This window comes from Triticum dicoccoides, chromosome 3B (assembly GCF_002162155.2).
Source record: "Triticum dicoccoides isolate Atlit2015 ecotype Zavitan chromosome 3B, WEW_v2.0, whole genome shotgun sequence".
Lineage (NCBI taxonomy): Eukaryota > Viridiplantae > Streptophyta > Magnoliopsida > Poales > Poaceae > Triticum > Triticum dicoccoides.
The window spans coordinates 833,118,431-833,141,484 of NC_041385.1; the positions used below are offsets into that span (position 1 = coordinate 833,118,431).

Below are 23,054 nucleotides of genomic sequence, written 5' to 3' on the forward strand. Positions count from 1 at the left end.
TATTTTAATTTGTCGTACATATGCATTAGAGGTAAATTTGTCATTTTGTACTTGATAGAATGGTTTTACAAAAAGTGAAATCGCAATGCACTTTTTTCACGATAGCAAAAAAAATTCAATTTGGGGTTCTTTTCACAATCATATTGCAACAATGGCAAATAAGGCAATAAATTTGTCACAAATAACAAAATAAGGGTTGGTACATGGAAAACTGCTTTGGCGCGACCAGCCCAATGGTCGGGCAAACAGGTGATCATTCTTTGTTTCAAAATATAAGTAGATTTTTACTTTTGACAGTTTTCAACACACGACTTTGGCTAAGACGTATAGCTAAAAATAGTGAAAATGTGCATGAAATAAAAGGTATTTTGCAAGATAAATAACGTGACATCATTCTTATGTGTTCAATCTTTATATATGTGTGCATATTAGTGCTCAAAGTTTTAAAAGATTGACAACATGCAAATAACGTGACATAATTTGGGAAGGATGGAGAAGTAGCCAATACACTATTAGTTACCAGGTGATACTCCACGCAATGCTGCATCAATTAGTTTTTTTGGCGAAAATCTGCAGCAATTAGTAGCAATATATTCAATGCAATTTGGTTGTATGGAATATTAATATTTGAACTAATAATATGATAACTGGAACTGGAATTGATTGTACACAATTTGATTATTGTGTAGCTGTAAAGGAATTATTGAATATTAGTAGGGCTTTTCCCATGCATGGTTACATATTGAGGTGGGCATTTCCATGCATGTTGAAAGAAATAAGTTTATGGAGATAAACTATTTAGTTATATAGGATTGTGTATATAAGATGTCTAATGGAAAACAAAGTCCAATTCGTAGAAGAAAGTTCACACAACGTACCAAAGTACTCCCTCCTTTAGGAAATGCAGACGTTGTTTTAGTAGGTAGTAGCAATAGAGACAAAACAACAATCTAATCAATGTGTCCGTTAGTTTAATTAGGTTGCTATTCTCTTTGTCTTTTTTTTAGATTTGCTATTTGTTTGGGCTTAATCATATTCTAGAACCCAATGTCAAGATATTTCTTAAACTATACAATTTACATATTAGTGTTCAAGTATTTTAAAAATATTGAAATAGAAACAAAAACACATAAATATACACTATACTTTAAACAATTATCATAATATTAATCCATAAAGACATGTAAAATTTGTTCTTTTTATTTTTCATGTTTAATATTAAGTGACATCTTGTTACAAAGAGAAAATAACTAATACTACACGATATAGCATAGACTTTAGCATTGTGTGCATGTATTTTTGAAGTATGAATGTCTGAACTATATATATAATGAAGAATCGTACGACTAAAATTTACCAACATTTTTATGTGGTTAAGTATATATTATTTAGGGTTGTACATTTATATAAACAAATTATATAAAGTAAAAATGTCTAGTATAAATATTAGATTTTTAAATCAATAACAATTAAATATCGTCTAGTATGAGCTATTTATTGTTAGGCTCGAGCATAAATCTGCTATGCGATCCGGTCGATGTGGAGAGTGAGGAGGGGGGTGCGGGTGCGGAGGTGAGCCGACACGAGTGCGGACTCGCAGCCGGCGTGGCCCCTCCGATCATTACGAGTTTAATTATGACTTATACCGACTAAGTGACGTCTCCTGAAAACTAAGACTAGACCTAGACATCGGACAAAAGGAACTTTTCTTCCTTACATCTTTGCCGCCGCCGGAGCGACAAGTGGGGTGAAGGTGAGACGGTGTAGGCAAAAGGATCTACTCCTCACCGAGAGGCAAGAGATAAGAAAATTACTCATGGTCAATTTTGGTTATGTTCATCTTGCTGCATATTTTTTAGTTTCAGAAATGACCTTGCCACAGCGGAGCATGTCCCAAATCCGTTCTAATGATGTAGAGGGAAACCTAACTATGTAATAAGACAATACTCTTTGGTGAATTGACACTCCTATCTTTGCAAATTCATGATTATTTTTCGCTCTACAAAAATACCTTCATTTGATTAATTATTTGGCATTCCAACATTTGGTTTTTCACTGTAGGTGCAACAGTGACAAACCTTGTGACAAATAACGAACGGCGAGCATGTTAAACGAGAAATATGAAACCAAAACCACTCCAGTTGACTTTTGTGAGAACTTCCTCAACTTCTCAGTTTCAACGGAAACAACAACATACTGCATGGTATGTGATATGAAGATATAATCATACGAACCATACTGTAACAAAAATTTCCTACTCCTGCTACTACTGCTACTGCTACTACTGTTGTTGCTACTGCAGTAAATTTGGTCAAACCTTGTAAAGTTTAACTTGGCACAAATCTAATACCCGAAGTAAAAAGGACAGGAGGGGAGTATATCCTTGTATTTCCAATCTCTTGCTCCTTGACTACTTTTTGGTGTTTGATGAAATGGCCGATCCTTCAACTTCCATGACGCAGTACCATCTTCACGAGAAGAGTCTCACACGCACGGTGATCGGGGCACGGCACAGGGGGGCAGGTTGATAGTTGGACCACATTCCTAGCATGTCTTGGGGCATACATTAGTCGTGTTTGCTCAGCGTACTCCATTGTATCCGAATTTAGTAGTGTTTGCTCATACTAAAATTACATTTCATCAAGTCACAGGAGAAGTACTAAATTTCCCTTTTTTGCGCGAAATACAAACTTTTTTTGGTGAGAAATACAAAAAATTCCTTGAAAGAAAGTTAAAACGGAATAAGAAAAAACAGCGAGCGAATACTTACAATCATCAAATCCAAAGCATAGTATCAAGTCATCATCATCATCAAAAGGTGACAGTGTTTGCACAATAATAAAAATGGCTTGCTCATATGGATTTGGGGTGCGACTAATGGAGTATAATGTCACTGGATTGGCGGCGGTGCCGGCAGGGGCGGAGAAACCCTAGACGGTTGGGAATCTTTCTTTCTAGGGAAGAAAGGAAACGTGGAATCACTCCTCTCAATGCGTCGTTGGGCAGCGGGCGGAGTGACGCACGAGTATGACCACAACCAATGGCGAATCTAGCACGGAAATGAAGGGTAAGCTCAAAGCAAGTTCCTAGGTCTAATTAGCAATGTATTGCAATTATTGGATGTAAAACACCTCGGTACAATTGTCAAGTACTCCCTCCGTCCGGAAATACTTGTCGGAGAAATGGATGTATCTAGACGTATTTTAGTTCTAGATACATCCATTTTTATGCATTTCTTCGACAAGTATTTCCGGACGGAGGGAGTAGTATATTTAGTTGAAATGGGATTTTTGGAGGGTAGGCTTCAGCCTAATGAAGCCCCCCTAGTAGAATCGCCACTGACCACAACCAAGAGCACAACTAGCAGGATAGCGAATCCAAACTGATCGAAACAACATAGTCCCAGAAATGCCCGCAGAGAGTGTTTCAACTCGCTGCACTGACTGTGTGTCAATAGTAGTCTTTCGTGAATTGACAACCCTAGTTCTGCAACCCATATTTTTTGGATCAGTATATCCAGCGAACGTCGGATTTTTAGGCATGACAAAACAAACGTTTTTCATGGCAGCTTGTGTTCGCTGGGATTGCAAGTTTAGTTGGCGAGCATAGCAAATCCGGTTCAGTTCATTTTTTGTCAGAAAATTGCCATGCTTCAAACTAAATTTGCCATCCTGACGCCAATACAAATTGCCATGAAAAATGTTCGATTTGCCACGCCCAAAAATTTCACTTCAGAGCTTTAGCATTTTCGTAATTTTTCCGCTCTAGCTAAAACATTTTCGTTTGATTGATTACCAGTCCATTCATGTTACATGATTTTTCATAGGAAACAACAGTATGCTACATGGGGAATATCTATGCAAGCGGGAACCCGCGAAAGCTCAAACGTGAGCATGCTGAAAGTCAACCTTATGCTAATGCAAGGGAGGGATTACACTAGGTTGACTTTGTGCAAACACACGAAAATGCTTCGCGGGTTGCCCGCTTTGCATCCTTAATAGTGGAAGTACTCCCTTTGTCCCAGAATTCTTGTCTTAGATTTGTCTAAATACGGATGTATCAAGTCACGTTTTAGTATTAGGTACCTAGGCAAATCTAAGACAAGAATTTTGAGACGGAGGGAGTATTATCAGGTCGGTGATACGAAGATAAAGTCATGCAGATCATAATGTAACACAATTGCTGGCATTCCATTCAGGTTTTACCAGAAAAACACAGTTTAATACCACTGCTACTTTGTACATGATGACAGTAATAAACGGTGCAATCAACAGGTCACTGTAAGTCTGAAACACAGTTGGTTCCGAACATATATAAAGTAAAGTTCTATTCATATATCTTTGTCTTTTCAACCTTTTTTCTGACCGCATTGTCTTTCCAACCTCTTGCTCCTTAATTATTCTTGATACCAAATTGGATGGAACGGCGGATCCTCCGCTTCAGAAGGCGGCGCCCTCCTTACGAGAAGAGCATCATGCGTGATCAGGGCACAGCACACGGGGCAGGTCGATAACGCCGGACCGCAATTCCTGCATGTCTTCGGACAGAAAAAAGAAGGCAAAGGGAGGTTAGATCAGCCACTCGTCCGAGAAAAGAGCTACTACTTCATTGTATCTGAATTTGGCCATGTTTGTTCATAGTAAAGTCGGGGTTTCATTGTAAGTTCACAAGTCGAGTTTGTCCGGCGCTAGAGCGACTTACCAGATGACCGCACTGGAAAGCCATGTCCCTCGGATTCCTTAAGCAGATGGGGCATACCTACAAGTTTTACAAAATCAGAGTTTAATAAGAGGCCATGACTGTAAAAAAATAAATATGGTGCGGACTTACTACTAGCCTGAGGGTACCAACCTGTTCATCCAAAGCGCCATTGCCAACATCGGTTAACTGGAAGGTTGCGGCTGGAGCATAGGTAGCTGCAACAGCATCGTCACGTTCAAGGACTTCAATTGGTGGCGGAAGGATCATCCAAGGGTCAGCCATTTCTTCGTGCCACCTGAGAGATTAGTTTAGGATAAGACAATAAGTACGACGCCAGCAAATGAGAATATGACAAGGATGCCAAGGATAACTAATGCAGGGACGCCAAGGATGAAGAAGAGCGAGTACTCTGGAGGTAGGAGGCCTTGGGCCGCTTTGTATTGAGTGGGTATTTCCATCAGAGCTGCAAAGGCAAATGCAGCCTCCTTCTTCTCCATATCCTTGCTTGTTGACATGATGTCAGTAAAGTTCACAAACTGCAGTAGATTTATCAACAAGGTTACAAGTACAGCAACAGATGTATGAATGCAACACAAATCTGAAATTCTTCTAATCAGAGAAGGCAACGGCACAAAGTAAATTAATCTCAACAAAGTTTGTTATTTTATTTCTTATTGGAATCAGCAGCCTTCCCACATCATTAAGTCCAGGAAACACAGCTAGAATCATTAGCATTGAAGGTAGCACTGTTTTTTGTGTGGGGCACAACAAAAAAATTGGAACTGAAGCAACATAATAGCATTGTTAAATCACCTGGAAATTGTAAAAAGCCCTGGCAGGAATACCCTCATCAGCAGGCTGCATTTCATCCCATGGTCCATCGCCCACTCCCACCATCACAATTGAAAGAGGATAGAAGCTAGCAAACAGAAAGGCTTTAGTTAGCAATACAACAACACCAAGTCGAATAACAACAGATGAACTGCATTTACCTAGCATCAATAAGTGCTTGTATAGTTGCCTCTTCTTGTGGACTTACGATGCTGTAAGACTTTGAGGTGGCTACCTGCAATTTTTGCTCAAGTGAGACTCACGCTAAAGGGATGAAGTTCCATTGAAGAATTTACTGCTACAATGAACACATTACCTGTCCATCAGCTATGATGACGAGGACATGATGTTGGTAGTTACTGTTTTCAACAACTGAAATCGCCGCGTAGATAAGAGGTGCAAAAGAAGTTGGTCCTACAGTGACCAGCTCAACCAAATTATGGATGAAACAAAAGATTTAAGCATTGCTGGTGAAGTATTCAGCTGCCCCTAAACAGAGACGGCGTCATAGATACAAAATTATTCAGTCAAAACACAATACATGAGTTATACTGCAAATACCTTATCAACAAGTGATGTCAGAAACTTAAAGATGCACTAAATAGAACTATTTGCTGTGTGCTATCCTAGGGTAATCTGGGAACATTATCAAATAATGTGTGTAATCATGATGCAACGATCGCAAGGATATAAACCTTATCAACAAGTGATGTCAGAAACTTAAAGATGCACTAAATAGAACTATTTGCTGTGCGCTATCCTAGGGTAATCTGGGAACATTATCAAATAAGTTTTTTTTCTCAAATAAGCATCAAAATGTGTGCTATTTTGTATTAGGAGGATGTATCAAGATGACGCGACCTGTACAGGCGACCAAATGAAAACAAAGCAAGGCAAAGCCAACAAAATTAAACAAAAGGAGGCCTGGAGTAAATGAAACAAAAAACAGAAAACTGTACGGCTAGCTATCCATCAATGCAGGGAGGGGTCAGGACGTCTAGCGTGCACGCCATCAAATAAGTTGAAGCAAGGAAACAGAGCACAGCACTATATGGCTACCTAAAAAAATAACTCGTCCTAAAAACAGTTCATCGATTAGAAAAAGACTGTCTCCAGTGTCAAAGTTGCTGAGATAGATACAACTCAGATTTGTTCTGATTTTACAATCCCAGAATCTCTACTGAATGAAACAAGGGGAATAAGCCTTCATTACCTGAAAGGTCCAAATATGGAATCATTTGTTTGTATCTGTCAAGAACCTCCTCAAAACCACAACAAGGACGGTAATCTTCGTAAAAGCTGAAGACGGAATGATCACATGTGGAAACTACAGGTTTGAATTACATTTCATCAAGTCACAGAAGAAGTAGAAAATTTCCTTGAAAGAAAGTTAAAATAGAAAAGGAAAAAACAGTGAGCGAATACTTACCATCACCAAATCCAAAGCATTGTATCAAGTTATCATCATCAAAAGGTGATAGTGTTCGCCCAATAATAGAAATGGCTTGCTCATATGGATTTGGGGTGCGACTAATGGCATGCAGAGATTCTCCTCCGAAGGAATGCTTACCTACAGAAATCCAGCAGGATACTTATTCAGTTAAACGACAGGGTAAAACAGCAGATCTGACGGTGACAGTGACACAGAAGTAACATTACCTGACCAATCATTGCTTTTGGTGAAGTCAATGCCAAAAATCAGATTTGATGATTCAAGCCCAGCTTCTCTCAGTGCAGTAATGACCTTCATATATCGAAATTAGTACCAAATGTCTAGAGAATGCAAGCGCACGACAACATGATGTGGATACGATTTATGTAGTTATAATTTTAAACTGGAGATAAAGTAGCTGAAAACATTTTAAACAGAAGGTAAATATGTGGCTCGGAGAAACAGTTTACGTTATGCAGATTTGGGCATGTAGCATACAGATTAAAACATTTTATACCCTGCCAGGATATGACATTTGACAACGTTTTCCAAGAAGACCGCGCCGAAGATTGAATAACAGAGACACAGAATTTGAGCAACACGCTGAGGTTTTAACCAAGCAAACACTAGAATGAGCTGGGTGACCGCCTCTGTCTGACTTTTCGCTGAAGTAACTTATGCTCAAGATTCAGAGCAAAGAGTGTACATATAAGTGGCAGAGAAAAGTATCTACACTTGATAGGCATGAGGAAACAGAGAGTGACCACACTGGGACAATGTCTGCTTGTGACTCACCTCATCCACCGTGCTGTAATTGTACATGGGCTCCTCTTCCTCGGAGCTCCCGGAGGGAACATCCTCGGAACTCCCCGAAGAAACGTCCTCGGAACTCCCTGAGGGAACGTCCTCCGAACTCCCGGAAGGAACGTCCTCGGAACTCCCGGAGGGAACGTCCTCGTCATCAGTATTTTCGTCCCACGATGTCGGCGGCGATCTGCAGAACCACACGAATTCGACGTGAGCGTCAGCAACAACCGTGGATCGATCAACGCACTGTGCAAGAAATAAAAATGGCTTCTCTTAGTTTCCGAGAAATTTACCGGGTGTCCTCCTCGTCATCAGTCTCGTCCTCTTCGCCCCACACTATCGGCCACGACCTGCAGAACCACACGAATTTCGCCTGAGCGTCAGCGACCCTGGATGAACCCACTATTGCAAGAAAAATAAAAATTGTTGGGAAAAATGGTTTCTCGCAGCTTCCGAGAAATTTTACCGGGTGCGATGCTCGTCATGAGCCTCTTCCTCTTCCTCTTCCTCTTCGCCCCAGCCCCACATTCCCGGCGACGACCTGCAGAGCCACACAGGAATTTCGCCTATGCGTCAGCGACCCTGGATCGACGCGCTACGCAAAAACCAAGATAAATGGTTTGGAAAAATGATTTCTGCCGGTTTCCGAGAAATTTACTGGGTGTCATCAGCCTTTTCCTGTTTGCCCCAGCCCCACATTGTCGTCGACGACCTGCAGAAGCACATGGATTTCGCGTAAACCCTGATGAACGCAGCATGCAGAAAATAAAAATTGTTGGGAAAGATGATTTATCCGGGTTTCCGAGAGATTTAGTGGGTGGCAGCGCGCCCTAGCACGCCCGAAACGGAGGGTGTACAAATGTACTCCCTCCGTTCGGAATTACTCGTCCAAGAAAAGAATGTATCTAAATGTATTGTAGTCGTAGATGCATCAATTTTTATCCATTTTTGTGACAAGTAATTCCGAACGGAGCGAGTAGCAACGAGGACAGCGATGCGATGGGGGCGGTGTGGGATCCAGATCCCTCCCAACTGATAGATAAAATAGAGTAATAAAATAAGACCGAACACGAACAGAACTACTAGTAGTAAGCGTCAGATGAGGGGCAGCAGGCACGGCACCGATCAACCAATCAATCAATCAATCAATCAATCGGCGCTCGCTGCGGTCAGGCCAGATCGGGCGGAACCCCCGATCCCGCCCACCACCACCACCACCAGAGCGGGGGCCGATCCCCCGCCGCCGCCGGCGAAGGGAACCGCCGAGGAGGGTTCGGGAGCGGCGTGCGTACGTACCGCTGCGGCGCGGAGGGCCGGACCGCGACGGCGACGGCAGCGGCGAGCGGGGAAGGAAGGAAGGAAGGAAGAGACGCCGCCGCGCGGCCTTGGGCTGCTGGATTGATTGCTGGAGACGCCAAAGGAGCGGCGGTTTCCCGTGGGTGCGGGCGGGCGGGCGGGCGGCTATATCCGCGTCGCGCAGCCAGCACAGCGCACGGTGGCAGGCAGGCAGCGGCGGCGGCCTTCACTTCTTTCCTTTTTCTTCTTTTATTTTCTTTTATTTATTTTTTTGCTCGTTTTGTTTTATCGGTGGTCCGGAAATTCCTTCCTTCCTCAAGCCTCGGTCACGTTTTCCAGGTCAACGTCTCCGGTGAGATGCAAAAAGAAAAGTCAACGTCTCCCGTCACTTTTTAGAATGTGAGGATTCTTCCTAAATGCTTACTTGGGCCTGGATATGGGGAAACGTTTACAGCCGGCGGGCAGGCGGTCCGGCGGGTCTTCGGCCGGCCGGTCCGGACGCGCGCTGCGTTGAGTCCCACCGGATCACGTGGCGGCGCGTGCGTCTCGGAAGGGGTCAAACCTTATCGCTTCGCGCGTGGACCTCCACCGCTCGTCCCTCGGTCGTCTTCACTCCCACGCCATCGACGCACGAGCCTGAGCACGCACGGGCATGATTCCGTTGAAGGCGACGAGGAATGTCGTCGGGGGCTGGACGCCGGTGCTGAAGACGACACACCTGCACCGGTACAACGGGGCGGCATTTTTTTTCCCAGTCATCTTTGTGGTGGCCTTGACGCACAGGAGACGTCGATGCAATGGTCACCATGGATGTGCCCGTACAGAACTTCACCTTTTTTACGGAAATGTTAACGCCCACACGTGTGGGCGTTAGCCAACTCGTCCACACGCCTTCATCACCGTCCAACGCCTTTTGCACGAATTTTGGCATAAAAAAGATGATTTTGTGTGTCACGTAGGACAAGGTGTGTGTGTGGTGTGTGGCATAATTCGCCCACACATCCGATTTGCCACACGGAGGGATCGGTGTGTGGGCGTTTAGCAGTTCACCCACACACCAGTTTTCAGTCACGCACAAGGGCTGATGTGTGGGTGTTTGCCATCTCGCCCACACGTCCGCCTCCTCTCCCACACCCAAGCTGCCAGTTGCCATGCGTTTTGCAGTGTACATGGCAATTGCCCTAGTGTGATTGCAAGCAGATGGCAACTCTTTTTTTTTACTCAAACATGTCAGTTGCCATATGTTTTGCATGGTACACGGCAAACTGCCCTAGCGTGCACATAAGCAGATGACAACTCTTTCTTTTTACATGGCAACTGCCCTAACGTGCTTGTGAGCACATGGCAACTCTCTCTTTTACCCGAACATGTTTTTTTGCCATGCCATTTCTTCAGTGCTAGACGGCAACTCCCTACTATTAGTAGGTGGCAATTCCTAAAATTTTGAAATCATGGCAACTGTAGTAGACCAGACCACACATGGCAACATCTGTAGTTGTCCAAAAAATGGCAATCTGGAAGTTTGACCTGAGATGGCAACTGCAGTTGAGCAGACATGGCAACTGTAGTTGTCCGACATGGCAACCGTAGTTCAGCGACATGGCAACTGCCCTAACGTGCTTGTGAGCACATGGCAACTCTCTCTTTTACCCGAACATGTTTTTTTGCCATGCCATTTCTTCAGTGCTAGACGGCAACTCCCTACTATTAGTAGGTGGCAATTCCTAAAATTTTGAAATCATGGCAACTGTAGTAGACCAGACCACACATGGCAACATCTGTAGTTGTCCAAAAAATGGCAATCTGGAAGTTTGACCTGAGATGGCAACTGCAGTTGAGCAGACATGGCAACTGTAGTTGTCCGACATGGCAACCGTAGTTCAGCGACATGGCAACTGCACTTAAACGAACATAGACGAGGGTCCGGCCCATGGCAACTGCGTGCACGCGGTAAAGTGTCACGTGGGGCGTGCGGGACCACGAGGTACGAGGCCTGACGTACCAGATGTGTGGGCGTTATCTATTTTCACCCACACGCACGCGTGTAAGAGGGACCGGGAGGGAAAAAAAGAGACGTGTGGGCGCTGATTGTTTTGCCCACACACAAGCGTGTGGGCTGGTCCTTTTAGGCACCACACAGAACGTGTGAGCAGATTTCTTAACGCCCACACGTGTGCCAGTTATCGCGACCCTTTTTTTATTGGATGTTGCAATTGCGGGTGCTTTTTGCTATGACCGACATGCTTTTTTTTAACTACATCCGCTTCATGGTGTGACTGCTGGCCGTTGTTCACGAAAACTCATGCAGGCTGTGAGGGCGGGGGAGGGGGGGGGGCGGGGCACCAGAGTGCTGCAACCATGGAGTGTCGGCGGCAGGAGTTGCAACCAGTCGACAACAGGATCTGCAACAGAAATTGAGAGCGGGGGAGGTTCCTCGGCAAGCACCGTCCTGCACGTGAGTAGCAGCGATCCAGCGAATGACGGCGTCTCATTCCCGTTCTGCACGTGGCTTGCGTGATTCGGGGACAAAGCGAGGAAAAGAGGAAGTTGAGGAAGAAGGGATCCCCTCATCAGACGGCTATGATGCAGCGTATCAGACGGCTAGGGTGCGACCGACCCAACTTTGGGCCGGCGCACCGGCGTCTAGCACTTGCCTGCGCCTATACTAGTACTATATTTCACCCAAGTTTTCTTCTGTTAGAAATATATTTCACCGAATTAGCATGCATCGTATGGTGCAATTTCAGGACTAGTTATACTCATTTTTTGGTAGCCGGACGCCATCAAGGCAATTTATTCAAGTGGTTGGCGGATTTGCATGTGATTGTGCAACGCCAATCAGAAATTCAGGGACAACACATCATGTTGTAGCTTGAAGCCTTGAAGCCCCGAAACAGATGGAGACAGGCTTTCATCACCCGCAGAACTTGACCTCCAACTGATCGATCATCATTAGCTTGCCAAAGATCACAGACCCCCACCATGTTTGTTTCGGTTGGAGTCGGAATATCCAGAGCTGAAATGAGCTCATCAATTATCTGCATGGATTTCATAGGTTGATACTTTATCTCTTCATGAACATACTATTTGTTTCGGTTGACATGACATGACCGAAACTGCAGTCGCTGCCTTGTCTTTGGATATAAAAAACTTGCTCGGTATTAGGCATACGTAAGAGAATTGCTTGGTGTTAGGCAAACGTAAGAGAATTGCTAGTTAGGAGGACTGTGGTATCTCCAGCCCATCAGGGTCCAAATCTCGGTGCTCGTATTTTTTTTCTTTGAGCATCAGCGGTGCTTGTATTTATTTCGGAATTTTCGGCAATGCGCGTAAAGTGAAAGGAGATGTTCTCGTCGACTACGAGGCGATTACGGTGACTTTGTAAAATCTGAAGATGATACGTCGGTCCAGTCTTTCGGAGATGCTCATAGGGGTAAGGTGTACGTGTGTGTGCATTCATAGGGGGGAGTGTATGCACGTATATATGAGCGCTTGTGTATGTACTATACCGTGTTTGCATAAAAAAAGAATTGCACAGTTAATTAGCTGAAAACCGAGTCCTCTAGCTTGTGGCCCGGATGGTTGTTGAAATGAATCTCTGCGTGGATTGCTAACAATTTGGAAGTTTGAACTCTACCTTTTGAGGAGGGCATGGCACATGGCTGTGTCTCTGCTCACCTTAATTTTAGCGGTGCTTCCTTCAACCCTATGCTTGACCTTAGCAACTCTTTTACGCACTGCCACTGTCTCCACCTTCACGCACCCACTCTTCGTGGTCTTCGTTGCAGGCTCTCACGTCCATGACGTTAACCGTACAATCATCCTAAAAGCGTTAGAGGATATAAACTCGCTTTTCCTCCTCTAACCAGCACATCTAACGGATCCCTCGAAAGCTTTAGAGGAGGATAATCTTTACTCCAGCCCCTCTCCATCCTTAAACAATAAACATACTTTGCCCATGGCTGGCTGGAGTTAAAAAAAAAACAGTTTTGCTAAAAAAAAAATATCGCTCCAAAGACACCCCCACACCTCCGAATCCGCTCCAATATATCAGGATGGTGATATTAAGATGCAAACTATATTGAACAATAATTATTGCTAGTATTGATTCATTTAGGTTTCATGAGAAAACACGGTTTTCTACAGCTGCTACTGCTGCTGCTTTTTACAAGATGACAGTAATAAACTGTACAGGAGGTGATGGAAATTATCCATCAGACAGCCAACACAGTTGGCAATCGTCACATACAGTAAAGCTTTATGAACATTTACATATCTCCTTGCCTTTCCAAACTTCTTGCTCTTCACCTCCAGAAGGCTGCATCATCTTTATGAAAAGAGCCTCACACGGACAGTGATCGGCGCGCGGCACAAGGGGCATGTCGATAGCGTCAGCCCGCATTCCTTGCATGTCTTGGGACAGACATAAAGAGGAGACAGAAGGAGGGTTAGATCAGGGTACTCATCCAAGAAAGGAGCTTAGTACTTCAATGTATCTGAATTTTTAACAATGTTTAGAGATTGAGTTGGTTTGGCGCTAGCGACTTACCAGATGGCCGCATTGGAAGGCCATGTCCTTTGGATTCGTTAAGCAGATGGGACATACCTTCCAAGTTATACAAAAAAAGAGAGTCAAGATCATAATAACTGTAAAAAGAATATGATGCGGACTTACTGGCCTCAAGGCGCACCAACCTTTTCATCCGAAGCGGTGTAGCCAACGTCGGTTGACTGGGAGGTTGCGTCTGGAGCACGGGAAGCTGCGGCAATATTGTCATGTTCAAGAACTTTGCTGGGAGGGGGAAGGATCCTTGGAGGGTTGGGATTTTGTGCGTGCCTCCTGATATATTAGTTAGGTTAAGGTGATAAGTACAAGATCGGAAAATGAACACTTTCATAGGGATGCCAAGAATAACTAATGCAGGGCCTCAAGGAAAGAAGAAGAGCAAGTACTCTGGAGGTCGGAGGCCTTGAGTCGCTTTGTATTGGGTGGGTATTTCCATCAGCGCTGCAAGTGCAAATGCGGCCTCCTTCTTCGACATATCCTTGCTTGTTGACATGAGACCAGTAAAGTTCACGAACTGCAGTAATTTACCAACAAGGTTATAATAAGTACAGCAACAGACAGATAAATGCAACGCAAATCAGAAATTCTTCCAAGTCCAAGAACAAGGTAAATTAATCTCAATGCAGTATGATATTTTCTTTTTATTGGAATCATCAGCTTCCTCGCATCATTAACTCCAAGACACACAGCTAGAATCATTTTTCTTGGCGCTGAAGAAATTTGGAGCTGAAGCAAACATAATAGTACTTTTAAATCACCTGGAAATTGTCAAAAGCTCTGTCAGGAATACAGTCATCAAAATGCTGCATTGCATCCCATGGCCCATCGCCCACTCCCACCATAACAATCGAAAGAGGATAGAAGCTAGCGAACAAAAAAGGCTTTAGTAATAGAACAACACCAAGTTGAATACATATACATGAACTGCATTTACCTAGCATCAACAATTGCTTGTATAGTTGCCTGTTCTTGTGGACTTAATCTTGCACTTGAATTTGAGGTGGTCACCTACAACTTTTGCTCAAGTGAGGCTCGCGCTGAATGGCTAAAGTTCCATAGAAGAATTTACTGCTACAATGAACACATTACCTGCCCATCAGCTATGATGACGAGGACATGATATTGGCAGTTACTGCTTTCGACAACTGACATCGCCGCGTAGATAAGAGGTGCAAAAGAAGTTGGTCCTGCAGTGAACAGTTCAATAATATTGTGAGGCAAACGAAAGATTTGCGTATTGCTGGTGAAGTATTCAGCTGCCCCCAAACAGAGACGGCATCGTAGATACATTATTATTCAGTCAAAACACAATACATGAGTTATACTGTGCAGTGTGAACACCTTTGTCTTACTCAAATAGCTATTGCATTATGTTCACAGATTACATAATATGTGTAATCATGATGCAACAATCACAATAATACGATCTTATCAACAAGTGACGTAAAAAACTTGCAGATGCACCGAATAGTTGAACACCGACAGGACTATTTGCTATGTGCTATCGTATGACAATCTCGGGACATCATCAAATAAGTTGTTTTCTCAACAAAAAAATGCATGTCATTTTGTACATTAGGAGGGAGTGTCAAGATGACGCAAACTGTACAACGGACCCAGTGAAAACAACAAAAAAACTACCTAAGCTAGCCGAAAGGAACTGGTAACGAGACAGAACACAGAACCAGAAAACAAAAAAAACTGTACAGCTAGCTATCCATCACTACAGGGAGGGGTCGGGAGGCCTGGCGTGCATGTCATCAAATAAAGTTGAAGCAAGGAAACAAAGCATAGAACTATATGGTTACTTTAAAACATAAGTCGTCCTAAAAACAGTTTGTTGATTAGAAAAAGACTGTCGCTACTGTCGAAGTTAGTGGTGCAGATAAAACTCATATTTGTTATCGTTTTACAATCCCAGAATCTCTACTGGAGGAAAAGGGGCATAAGTGCTCATTACCTGAAAGGTTCAAATGTGGAACAATTTGTCTGTATCTGTCAAGAACCTCCTCAAAACCACGACAAGGACGGTTTTCTTGGTAAAAGCTGAAGACCGAATGATCATGTGTAGAAGCTACAGGTTGAATTGCATTTCATCAAGTCATGGAAGAGGTGCCAAATTCCTTGTAAGAAAGTTAAAATGGAAAAGCCAAAAACAGTGAGTGAATACTTACCATCACCAAATCCAAAGCATGGTATCAAGTTATCATCATCAAAAGGTGATAGTGTTCGCCCAATTATAGAGATGGCTTGCTCATATGGATTTGGGGTGCCACTAATGGCATGCAGAGATTTTCTTCCAAAGGAATGCCTACCTACAGAAATTCAGAAGAATACTTTTCCAGTTAAACGACAGGGACCTTGTTGGGTAAAACAGCAGACCTGACGTGACAGTGACAACGAAGTAACATTACCTGACCATTCATTGCTTTTGGTGAAGTCAATACCGAGAATCAGATTTGACGATTCAAGGCCAGCTTCCCTCAACGCAGCAACGACCTTCATATGTTGGAATAGTGCCAAATTACTTATTTGGTGTAGAGAATGCAAACGCATGGCGACATGATGTGGATATGATATATTTACTTATTTTGAAACGGAATAGAGGTAGCTGAAAGCACTCAAACAAGGTTTGCTGTAGGCAACAATACAGCAGGGAAATTTGTGGCTCGCAGACACAGTTTATGTTATGCAGATTTGGGCATGTAGCATACCGGGAAAACAGATTATACCCTGCCAGGATTTGACATTTCTCAATGTTTATCAAGAAGACTGTGCCGAAGATTGAATAACAGAGACGCATAATTTGAGCAATGCCCTGAGGTTTTAATAATAACTAAGCAAATACTAGAGTAATAAGCCGGGTGATGGCCTCTGTCTTATTTATTTATTGTGCAGTAAAAAATTTTGCTCAAGAAGCAGCAGCAGGATTCAGAGCAAACAGAGTAGCAGAGAAGCCTGTCAACACTTGATAACAGGCATGAGAAAAGGATAGCACAATGGTTGCTTGTGACTCACCTCATCCACTGAGCTGTAGTTGTCTGCTATGAACTTGGGCTGCCGGTCCCTGGAACCCACGTTGTCGTGATGGTGCCCATGCTTGTGGTGAGCCCTCTCGCCCCACATTGTCTGCCGGCGACGACCTGCAGAAATTTTGCCTTCGCGTCAGCAACCTAGATCAACGCAGTATGCAAAAAATGTTACTGGCCAGTAGGAGTATACGCCAGGGAATCCGCGCGTGGTGCGACAGGAATAGCAACATGGTGGACTGAATCTAGATCCGTCCCAGTAAAACAACAGCCGGCAGAGCGTCAGTTTAGGCAGTTGCAGAGTTGCGGTGCGCCGGCTGACGGACGGATTCGCCGGGCCGGGCAGCGAAGCAAGCAAGCAAGCAAGCATGAGGGGAACGGCTGGCGCGGGTGATGCGTGCGGTGCGGGCCATGGAATGGATCGCGGCCACAGCGTCAGGTAAGGGGCTCCGTCGGTGATGAATCGATGGATCGGCGCCAGGTAGCTACCGTCGGGCCGAATCGGCCGGAGCCCCTCCCCCGCCCCGCCCGCCAGAGCAGGGGCCGAGTCCCGCCACCGGCGAAGCGGGCCGCGGGGGCGAGGAATTCGGCCCCTGAGGAGGAGGCGGAGAGGGAGGGGGTAAATTCACGGGGGGAGAGGCAGGGGAGGGGAGCGTACCAGCGCCGACCGGAGGGCTGGACCGTGGCGACGACGACGGTGACGGACGGCGACGGGGAAGACGGCGCGGCGACGGACCCCTTGCTGCCTGCTTGCTTGCTGGATGGGATCGAGGAAGCGTGCGTGCGTGCGTGCGTGCGTGAAGGTGAAGCAGAGAGAGAGGGTCCGCCGAAAAGGACGCGTCGGCTGGGGAGGCCACGTTCACTCCATTCTTTCCTTTTTCTTCTTTCTTTTTTTTATTCGTTTCAGTAGTTTTCCAGCCTGACCTCAGCGCTAGCTATAAAAGGTTACTGTAACATACGTTCACTCGAGTCTCGCTCACGCTTCCATGTCAACAACTCTTATATAAAAGAAAATGAGTTAAATACAGTAGGGGTGCCTCAAGTTGTTCGACGCGGTCAGTTTGGTGACTACAGTTATAAAATACATGAAACTGATGCTCGAACTTGTCTGGCTGTGCAAATACGGTGCCTCATTTTGTATCCGGGCGTACGCTATGCCGGCATGGTGTGACAGCGTGGCGGTGGCGGCCCACATGTAAGTGGCTGAGAGCATGGGAGGAGCTGGGTAGCCCGCGCGTGAGGGATTGCCTCATATTTTATTTAATCACGTATGAAAGCCAACAGTAAAAATAAATTACATGATTTAGAATCCATGCTGAGATCTCACGGTCGCAGATTGCATTTTAAGCACGGGCTATCCACCACGCCAAAATATGCACAGTGGGCTTTCATGAGGTCGAATTATATATACGGCGTTGCTGTGCAAAACGTAACTTTGGAGCACGGGCATATTGTGCCTGTTTCTCTTAAGTTCAGATAATCGGATTTTTACAACTCAAAAAAAAAAATCAAAAATCTTTTATACGTGCACACATAGAAGTGTAATATATTGTGCGAACTTTCATCAAAATTCACATTTGAATGTGAGAGATACAAAAAAGATACACACATGCAAAATTTTGCTTGTTATTTGGCTGGAAATTTGTCTTTATTGCAGGGCATAATATAACATATAATTTCGTACGAAATTTTGCACATGCATACGTTTCTGGTGTGAAAAAAAAGCTGAACTTTTAAGTGACAGTTTCTAACCTTTAAAACAAACATGCCCAGTGGCCACCGTGCTCCGAAAGTCCACTTTGGCTGCTATGTACCTCTTCAAGCTATTCTTTTATATATGGTACTCGTTTGGGCCCACACAAGTTTTATTTTTATTTTTCAAGTTGGTGCTTATTTTTTGTCTTTGATATTGTTTTTACCTTTTGAAAGAAGAAATGCAAGAAAAAGTTACAACTGCCATAAACTTAAAAGAAAGCGCTAATGCATTTCATGTTTTTGGAAAATGTTTCACATGTATTCAAAAGTTATAACATGTTTTAGAAATTCATCAGGTTCAATAAGTTTTAGAATATGTTCATCGAGTATCAAAAAATTGCTGTGTAAAATTATCCTTACAATTCTACAAACACGGTTGACATGTTTTGATACATTTCTAGAATTTAATATTATTACACAGTAATTTTCATATATGTTGAATAATTTCAAAAAATACAACGTTGTCACTTTTTTAATAGTTTTGTATTTCAGAAATACAATGAAGATACACCATAATCATGTATCCTTCTGGTCCGGAATGAATATATATATGTTTACACAATAATTTTAAATATTTGTTGAAAATTTTAAATCCACATAAATTTTTGAAAAAAGTTAATTTTACCTCTTCAAAGTACACAATGAAAAGATAAAAAGTAAATAAAAATGCACAGTAACTACATATCAATAATTATTGTATTTTCTATATGGGAAATTTGCGTGTCATAAAACTAAACAGGAACTTGGAAAAAAGTAAATAAAATAAAACCAATGGATTACGCATCAGAAAAATTGCAAAGCAACACGTGGAATTGGTCTACATAATTTTCTAGCTATTACTTGTACATGCCGGATAGTTTGCCCACGTGGACAGATCGTGACGTTTAGTAGCCTGGAGGTGCAGGTTCTAAACACCGTCATGGATTTTTTTTTCATGTTCTTCCTCTCTAGCATACACTGTATTTGAGGGCTTTCCTATATGATTAAAATACAAGGGATGTTTCTGCAAAATAATTCCTCCCCGCACGTATCCACTTACATGTGGGCCACTGCCATGTTGGCACTTCACGTGGGCAGGGCGTATGTTTGAATACGGAAGGAGGCACCGTATTTGCACGACTGGACAAGTTCGGGCACTAGTTTTATGTATTTTGCAACTTTAGGACATGGTATGATGACGAGGACATGGTATTGGCAGTTACTGCTTTCGACAACTGACATCGCCGCGTAGATAAGAGGTGCAAAAGAAGTTGGTCCTGCAGTGACCAGTTCAATAAAGTTGATCCGTGCGTTTCAACCATTCCCAACGAACCCTAAGTGCGAGCCCCTGCAACTTAAGGTTCTTGATGCCGAGCCCTCCAAAGCACGTGGGCTTGCAGACTGCATTCCAAGCTACCATGCAATTTCCACCCGAGACCTGATCCTTCCCCGCCCAGAAGAATGCTCTCATCCATTTATCAAGCTCTTCAAACACCCAACCTGGTGCGTCAATGATCATGAAGTGGTGGATCGGTTTCGCCGTGACCACTGACTTGACCAGCACAAGGCGCCCGGATCTTTGTAACAGACCGCGTTGCCAACCAGGGGCACACTTCTTCGCATTATCCAACATGGGCTGCCAATCCATCTTCTTTAGCTGATGTATGGCAAGTTGTAGTCCAAGGTATTTGCAGGGAAACTTCCCCAATTCGCACTGCAGAAGGTTGGAAACCCTGATCTTATCTTCCTCTCCACCGTGTATGAGGATAGCAGATGACTTTCCATAGTTAACCCTAAGCCCAGACGCATCTCCAAAAGCTTTAAGCGCCAAGGTCACAAACCTGAGATCAACCTCGTTTGGCCGAAAAAACAGAGCCACATCATCGGCGTAGATCGAGACGCTTTGATTCGGCCTGATGCCGGTAAATGGCTTCAGAACACCTTCCTCCGCGCCCTTCACCATGATGCAGGAGAGCGCATCCATCGCAATGATGAACAAAAGAGGAGACACCGGGTCGCCTTGTCTTAGACCTTGAGTGAGCCAAAAACTCTTTCCAGGGACGCCATTAACGAGAACTTTAGTGGAAGCCGTGCGCAGTAGGATGGCTGTCCATGCTAACCATCTCTGTCCAAAGCCTTTGCGCCTCATAACTTCAAACAAGAAGGGCCAAGATATAGAATCAAACGCCCTCGATATGTCTAACTTCGGGAACACCCCCGCTTCTTTGCGTGCATGGATCTTTCTGGCAACTTGCCTCACAAGAAGGAAGTTGTCGTGCAAGTGCCTACCGCAAATAAACGCTGACTGATTGGCCGTGACAATTTCTTTCATTCTTCTCCTTGCACGGTTAGCCAACATCTTGGCGAAAAGCTTAGCAACGCTCTGAGTTAGGCTGATAGGACGAAAATCCCCAACCAACTCCGCATCGGATTTCTTAGGGATGAGCACAATGTGTGCTTTGTTGAGCCTTCCGAAACCCCTCCCATCCATCATGTACAGCTTCATTATCATTGCCATCACATCGTTTTTTATGATCGTCCATGCCCTCTGATAAAACGCAGCAATGAAGCCATCCGGCCCAGGTGCCCGATCCGGTGGTAGCTCCTTGATGGTGTTCCAAACTTCTTCCTCTGTGAACATATCCTCGAGCTCACCAAGATCATGATTCTCCATACCCAAAAAATTGAGGTCAAGGTCTGTTTCCCTGGTCGTTGCATGTCCCAGCAACTGCTCATACGCCTCGGTGAAGATTTCACCCTTCCTCTCTTGGTCAGTGATGAGTACCCCGTTATGCCTAATGTGAGGGATGAAATTTTTTGATCTCCGCCCATTCGCCACGGCCTGAAAAAGTTTGGTGTTTGTGTCACCTTCCCGAATCCATCGTAACCTAGAGCGTTGTCGCTCGATGGTACGTTGCAGAGAGGACAATCCTAACAGAGCCAGTTTGATAGTTTTGCGAAGCCAAAGCTCCGCGGGGGTGAGAACACGCATCTCCATGGCGCGGTCAAACCTAAGAGTGACATAGTTGGCGATCGCGATCTGCGTCTTAATGTTGCCAGACTTCCTCTGCCCCCATGCTTGAAGCGCAACAGCCATATTTCTCAGGAGCGCATCCATCCTCTTGAAGGGGTCCACTATGTTTTCATCACATACCCATGCATCACGAACAGCTTGATCAAACCCCTCTAATTTGGTTCAGTACATCTCAAAACGGAATCTTCTCTTGTGACAGAAAGGGGCTGAAGTAGACAGGTGGAGCGGGGCATGGTCCGATATGTTAGTAGACAAAGCTTGGAGGAGGACATCTGGGTGGGCAAGCTCCCAGTCCACAGTCACCAACACACGATCAATCTTAGTCATCACTGGATGATCCCTTTCATTAGTCCACGTGAATCTCCTGCCATGCATGTAAACCTCCTTAAGTTCGTTGTTGTCCACAAACTCCTTAAATCTCCTCATGATGCGTCTATTAATGTTATTATTACTTTTGTCCTCCGCCCGAAGAATCATGTTAAAGTCCCCCAACACCATCCACGACCCGGGGCGAGCCGCGCGCAAAGCATGAAGGTCGTAGAGAAATTGTGTTTTGGGGCCTTCTCCTTGCGGCCCGTACACCACCGTAACCCACCAAGTCGATCCTCCCTTATCCTGAACGAGCCCTGTGATAGAGTTGGTGTCGCGCACAATGTTGTTCACGGATAGCATCGTGCTATCCCAGGCAAGTAGGATGCCCCCACGAGTCTCCTCAGCCGGTACATAGTCAAATCCATCAAAGGATGGGCCAATGCATTGCATAACGATGAAAGGATCGAATACATCGAGCTTCGTCTCTTGGAGACACACAAGGCTGACCTTAGCTGCCACAACAAACTCCCTAACTGCATGCTTCTTGGCAGGGTTGTTGAGACCCCTCACGTTCCAACACAACACATGTGGATTAGGATCCATGGATCATGCGATGGAGAACACCCACAGCCGAGCCCAACAATCAAGCTGGACTAGCCACCACCGTGCTGCCAGTCCTCAAGTCGCAAGCTCGAGGAACTTCCTTCCCAAACAAGGCAGCGATCACCTTGATGTGTTGTTCGCGGAGAGGAGAGTCGAAGATGTCCGCAAGCTCAGCAATTGAGTCCTCATTCCCTTCTAAATCTTCCGGGACCAAACCTAGTGCTCGCATGAGCATGTTCTCCGCTCGCATAAGAAAAGAAAAAGGAAAGCATGGTGCACTAAACTATCAAGTAGTCATCATATTGAGCTAGCCAAACATTTATAACGTCTGCATCTGCTCCTGCAATAGGTCTGTCACCTAGCGATGCATTAAGGACATAATTCTTCTGTGCAGCAATGAGGATAAACCTCAGATCACGGATCCAATCCGCATCATTGCTACTAACATCTTTCAACATAATTTTCTCTAGGAACATATCAAAATAAACATATGAAAGCAACAACGCGAGCTATTGATCTACAACATAATTTGCAAAATACTACCAGGACTAAGTTCATGATAAATTTAAGTTCAATTAATCATATCACTTAAGAACTCCCACTTAGACAGACATCTCTCTAGTCATCTAAGTGATCACATGATCCAAATCAACTAAACCATGTCCGATCATCACGTGAGATGGAGTAGTTTTCAATGGTGAACATCAC

At 44.3% G+C, this 23,054-nt stretch overlaps 2 protein-coding genes across 2 annotated transcripts; both read right to left on the reverse strand.

Moving 5' to 3' along the window:
- Positions 1-4,149: 4,149 nt before the first annotated feature.
- LOC119278774 (E3 ubiquitin-protein ligase RGLG3-like) lies at positions 4,150-9,256 on the reverse strand. The gene is made up of 15 exons (XM_037560124.1): positions 9,068-9,256; positions 8,430-8,483; positions 8,238-8,312; positions 8,065-8,121; positions 7,760-7,958; positions 7,192-7,276; positions 6,962-7,102; positions 6,746-6,859; positions 5,849-5,946; positions 5,694-5,767; positions 5,515-5,620; positions 5,110-5,237; positions 4,852-4,996; positions 4,702-4,758; positions 4,150-4,537 (listed from the first exon to the last, which is right to left on the reverse strand). Exons 2-15 carry the CDS (start codon positions 8,468-8,470, stop codon positions 4,397-4,399), a joined length of 1,461 nt encoding a protein of 486 aa, XP_037416021.1. The 5' UTR covers positions 8,471-8,483; positions 9,068-9,256; the 3' UTR covers positions 4,150-4,396.
- A 3,870-nt stretch (positions 9,257-13,126) lies between these two features.
- LOC119278773 (E3 ubiquitin-protein ligase RGLG3-like) lies at positions 13,127-17,469 on the reverse strand. Its single transcript, XM_037560123.1, has 12 exons — positions 17,322-17,469; positions 16,653-16,777; positions 16,049-16,133; positions 15,809-15,949; positions 15,595-15,708; positions 14,724-14,821; positions 14,569-14,642; positions 14,393-14,498; positions 14,021-14,148; positions 13,763-13,907; positions 13,617-13,673; positions 13,127-13,480 (listed from the first exon to the last, which is right to left on the reverse strand). Exons 2-12 carry the CDS (start codon positions 16,758-16,760, stop codon positions 13,397-13,399), a joined length of 1,140 nt encoding a protein of 379 aa, XP_037416020.1. The 5' UTR covers positions 16,761-16,777; positions 17,322-17,469; the 3' UTR covers positions 13,127-13,396.
- Between the last annotated feature and the right edge of the window lie 5,585 nt (positions 17,470-23,054).

Excerpts from the sequence above, each read along its gene's own strand:
- LOC119278773 (XM_037560123.1), bottom strand. The coding sequence starts at position 16,760 with ATGTGGGGCGAGAGGGCTCACCACAAGCATGGGCACCATCACGACAAC. Across the intron at positions 14,822-15,594 it reads TCCACATTTGAACCTTTCAG|GACCAACTTCTTTTGCACCT; the intron begins GTAATGAGCACT and ends TGTTCACTGCAG. Across the intron at positions 14,149-14,392 it reads GAGCTTTTGACAATTTCCAG|TTCGTGAACTTTACTGGTCT; the intron begins GTGATTTAAAAG and ends AAATTACTGCAG.
- LOC119278774 (XM_037560124.1), bottom strand. The coding sequence starts at position 8,470 with ATGTGGGGCTGGGGCAAACAGGAAAAGGCTGATGACACCCA. Across the intron at positions 8,122-8,237 it reads CATGACGAGCATCGCACCCG|GTCGTGGCCGATAGTGTGGG; the intron begins GTAAAATTTCTC and ends GTGGTTCTGCAG. Across the intron at positions 5,768-5,848 it reads TCATCATAGCTGATGGACAG|GTAGCCACCTCAAAGTCTTA; the intron begins GTAATGTGTTCA and ends CAAAAATTGCAG.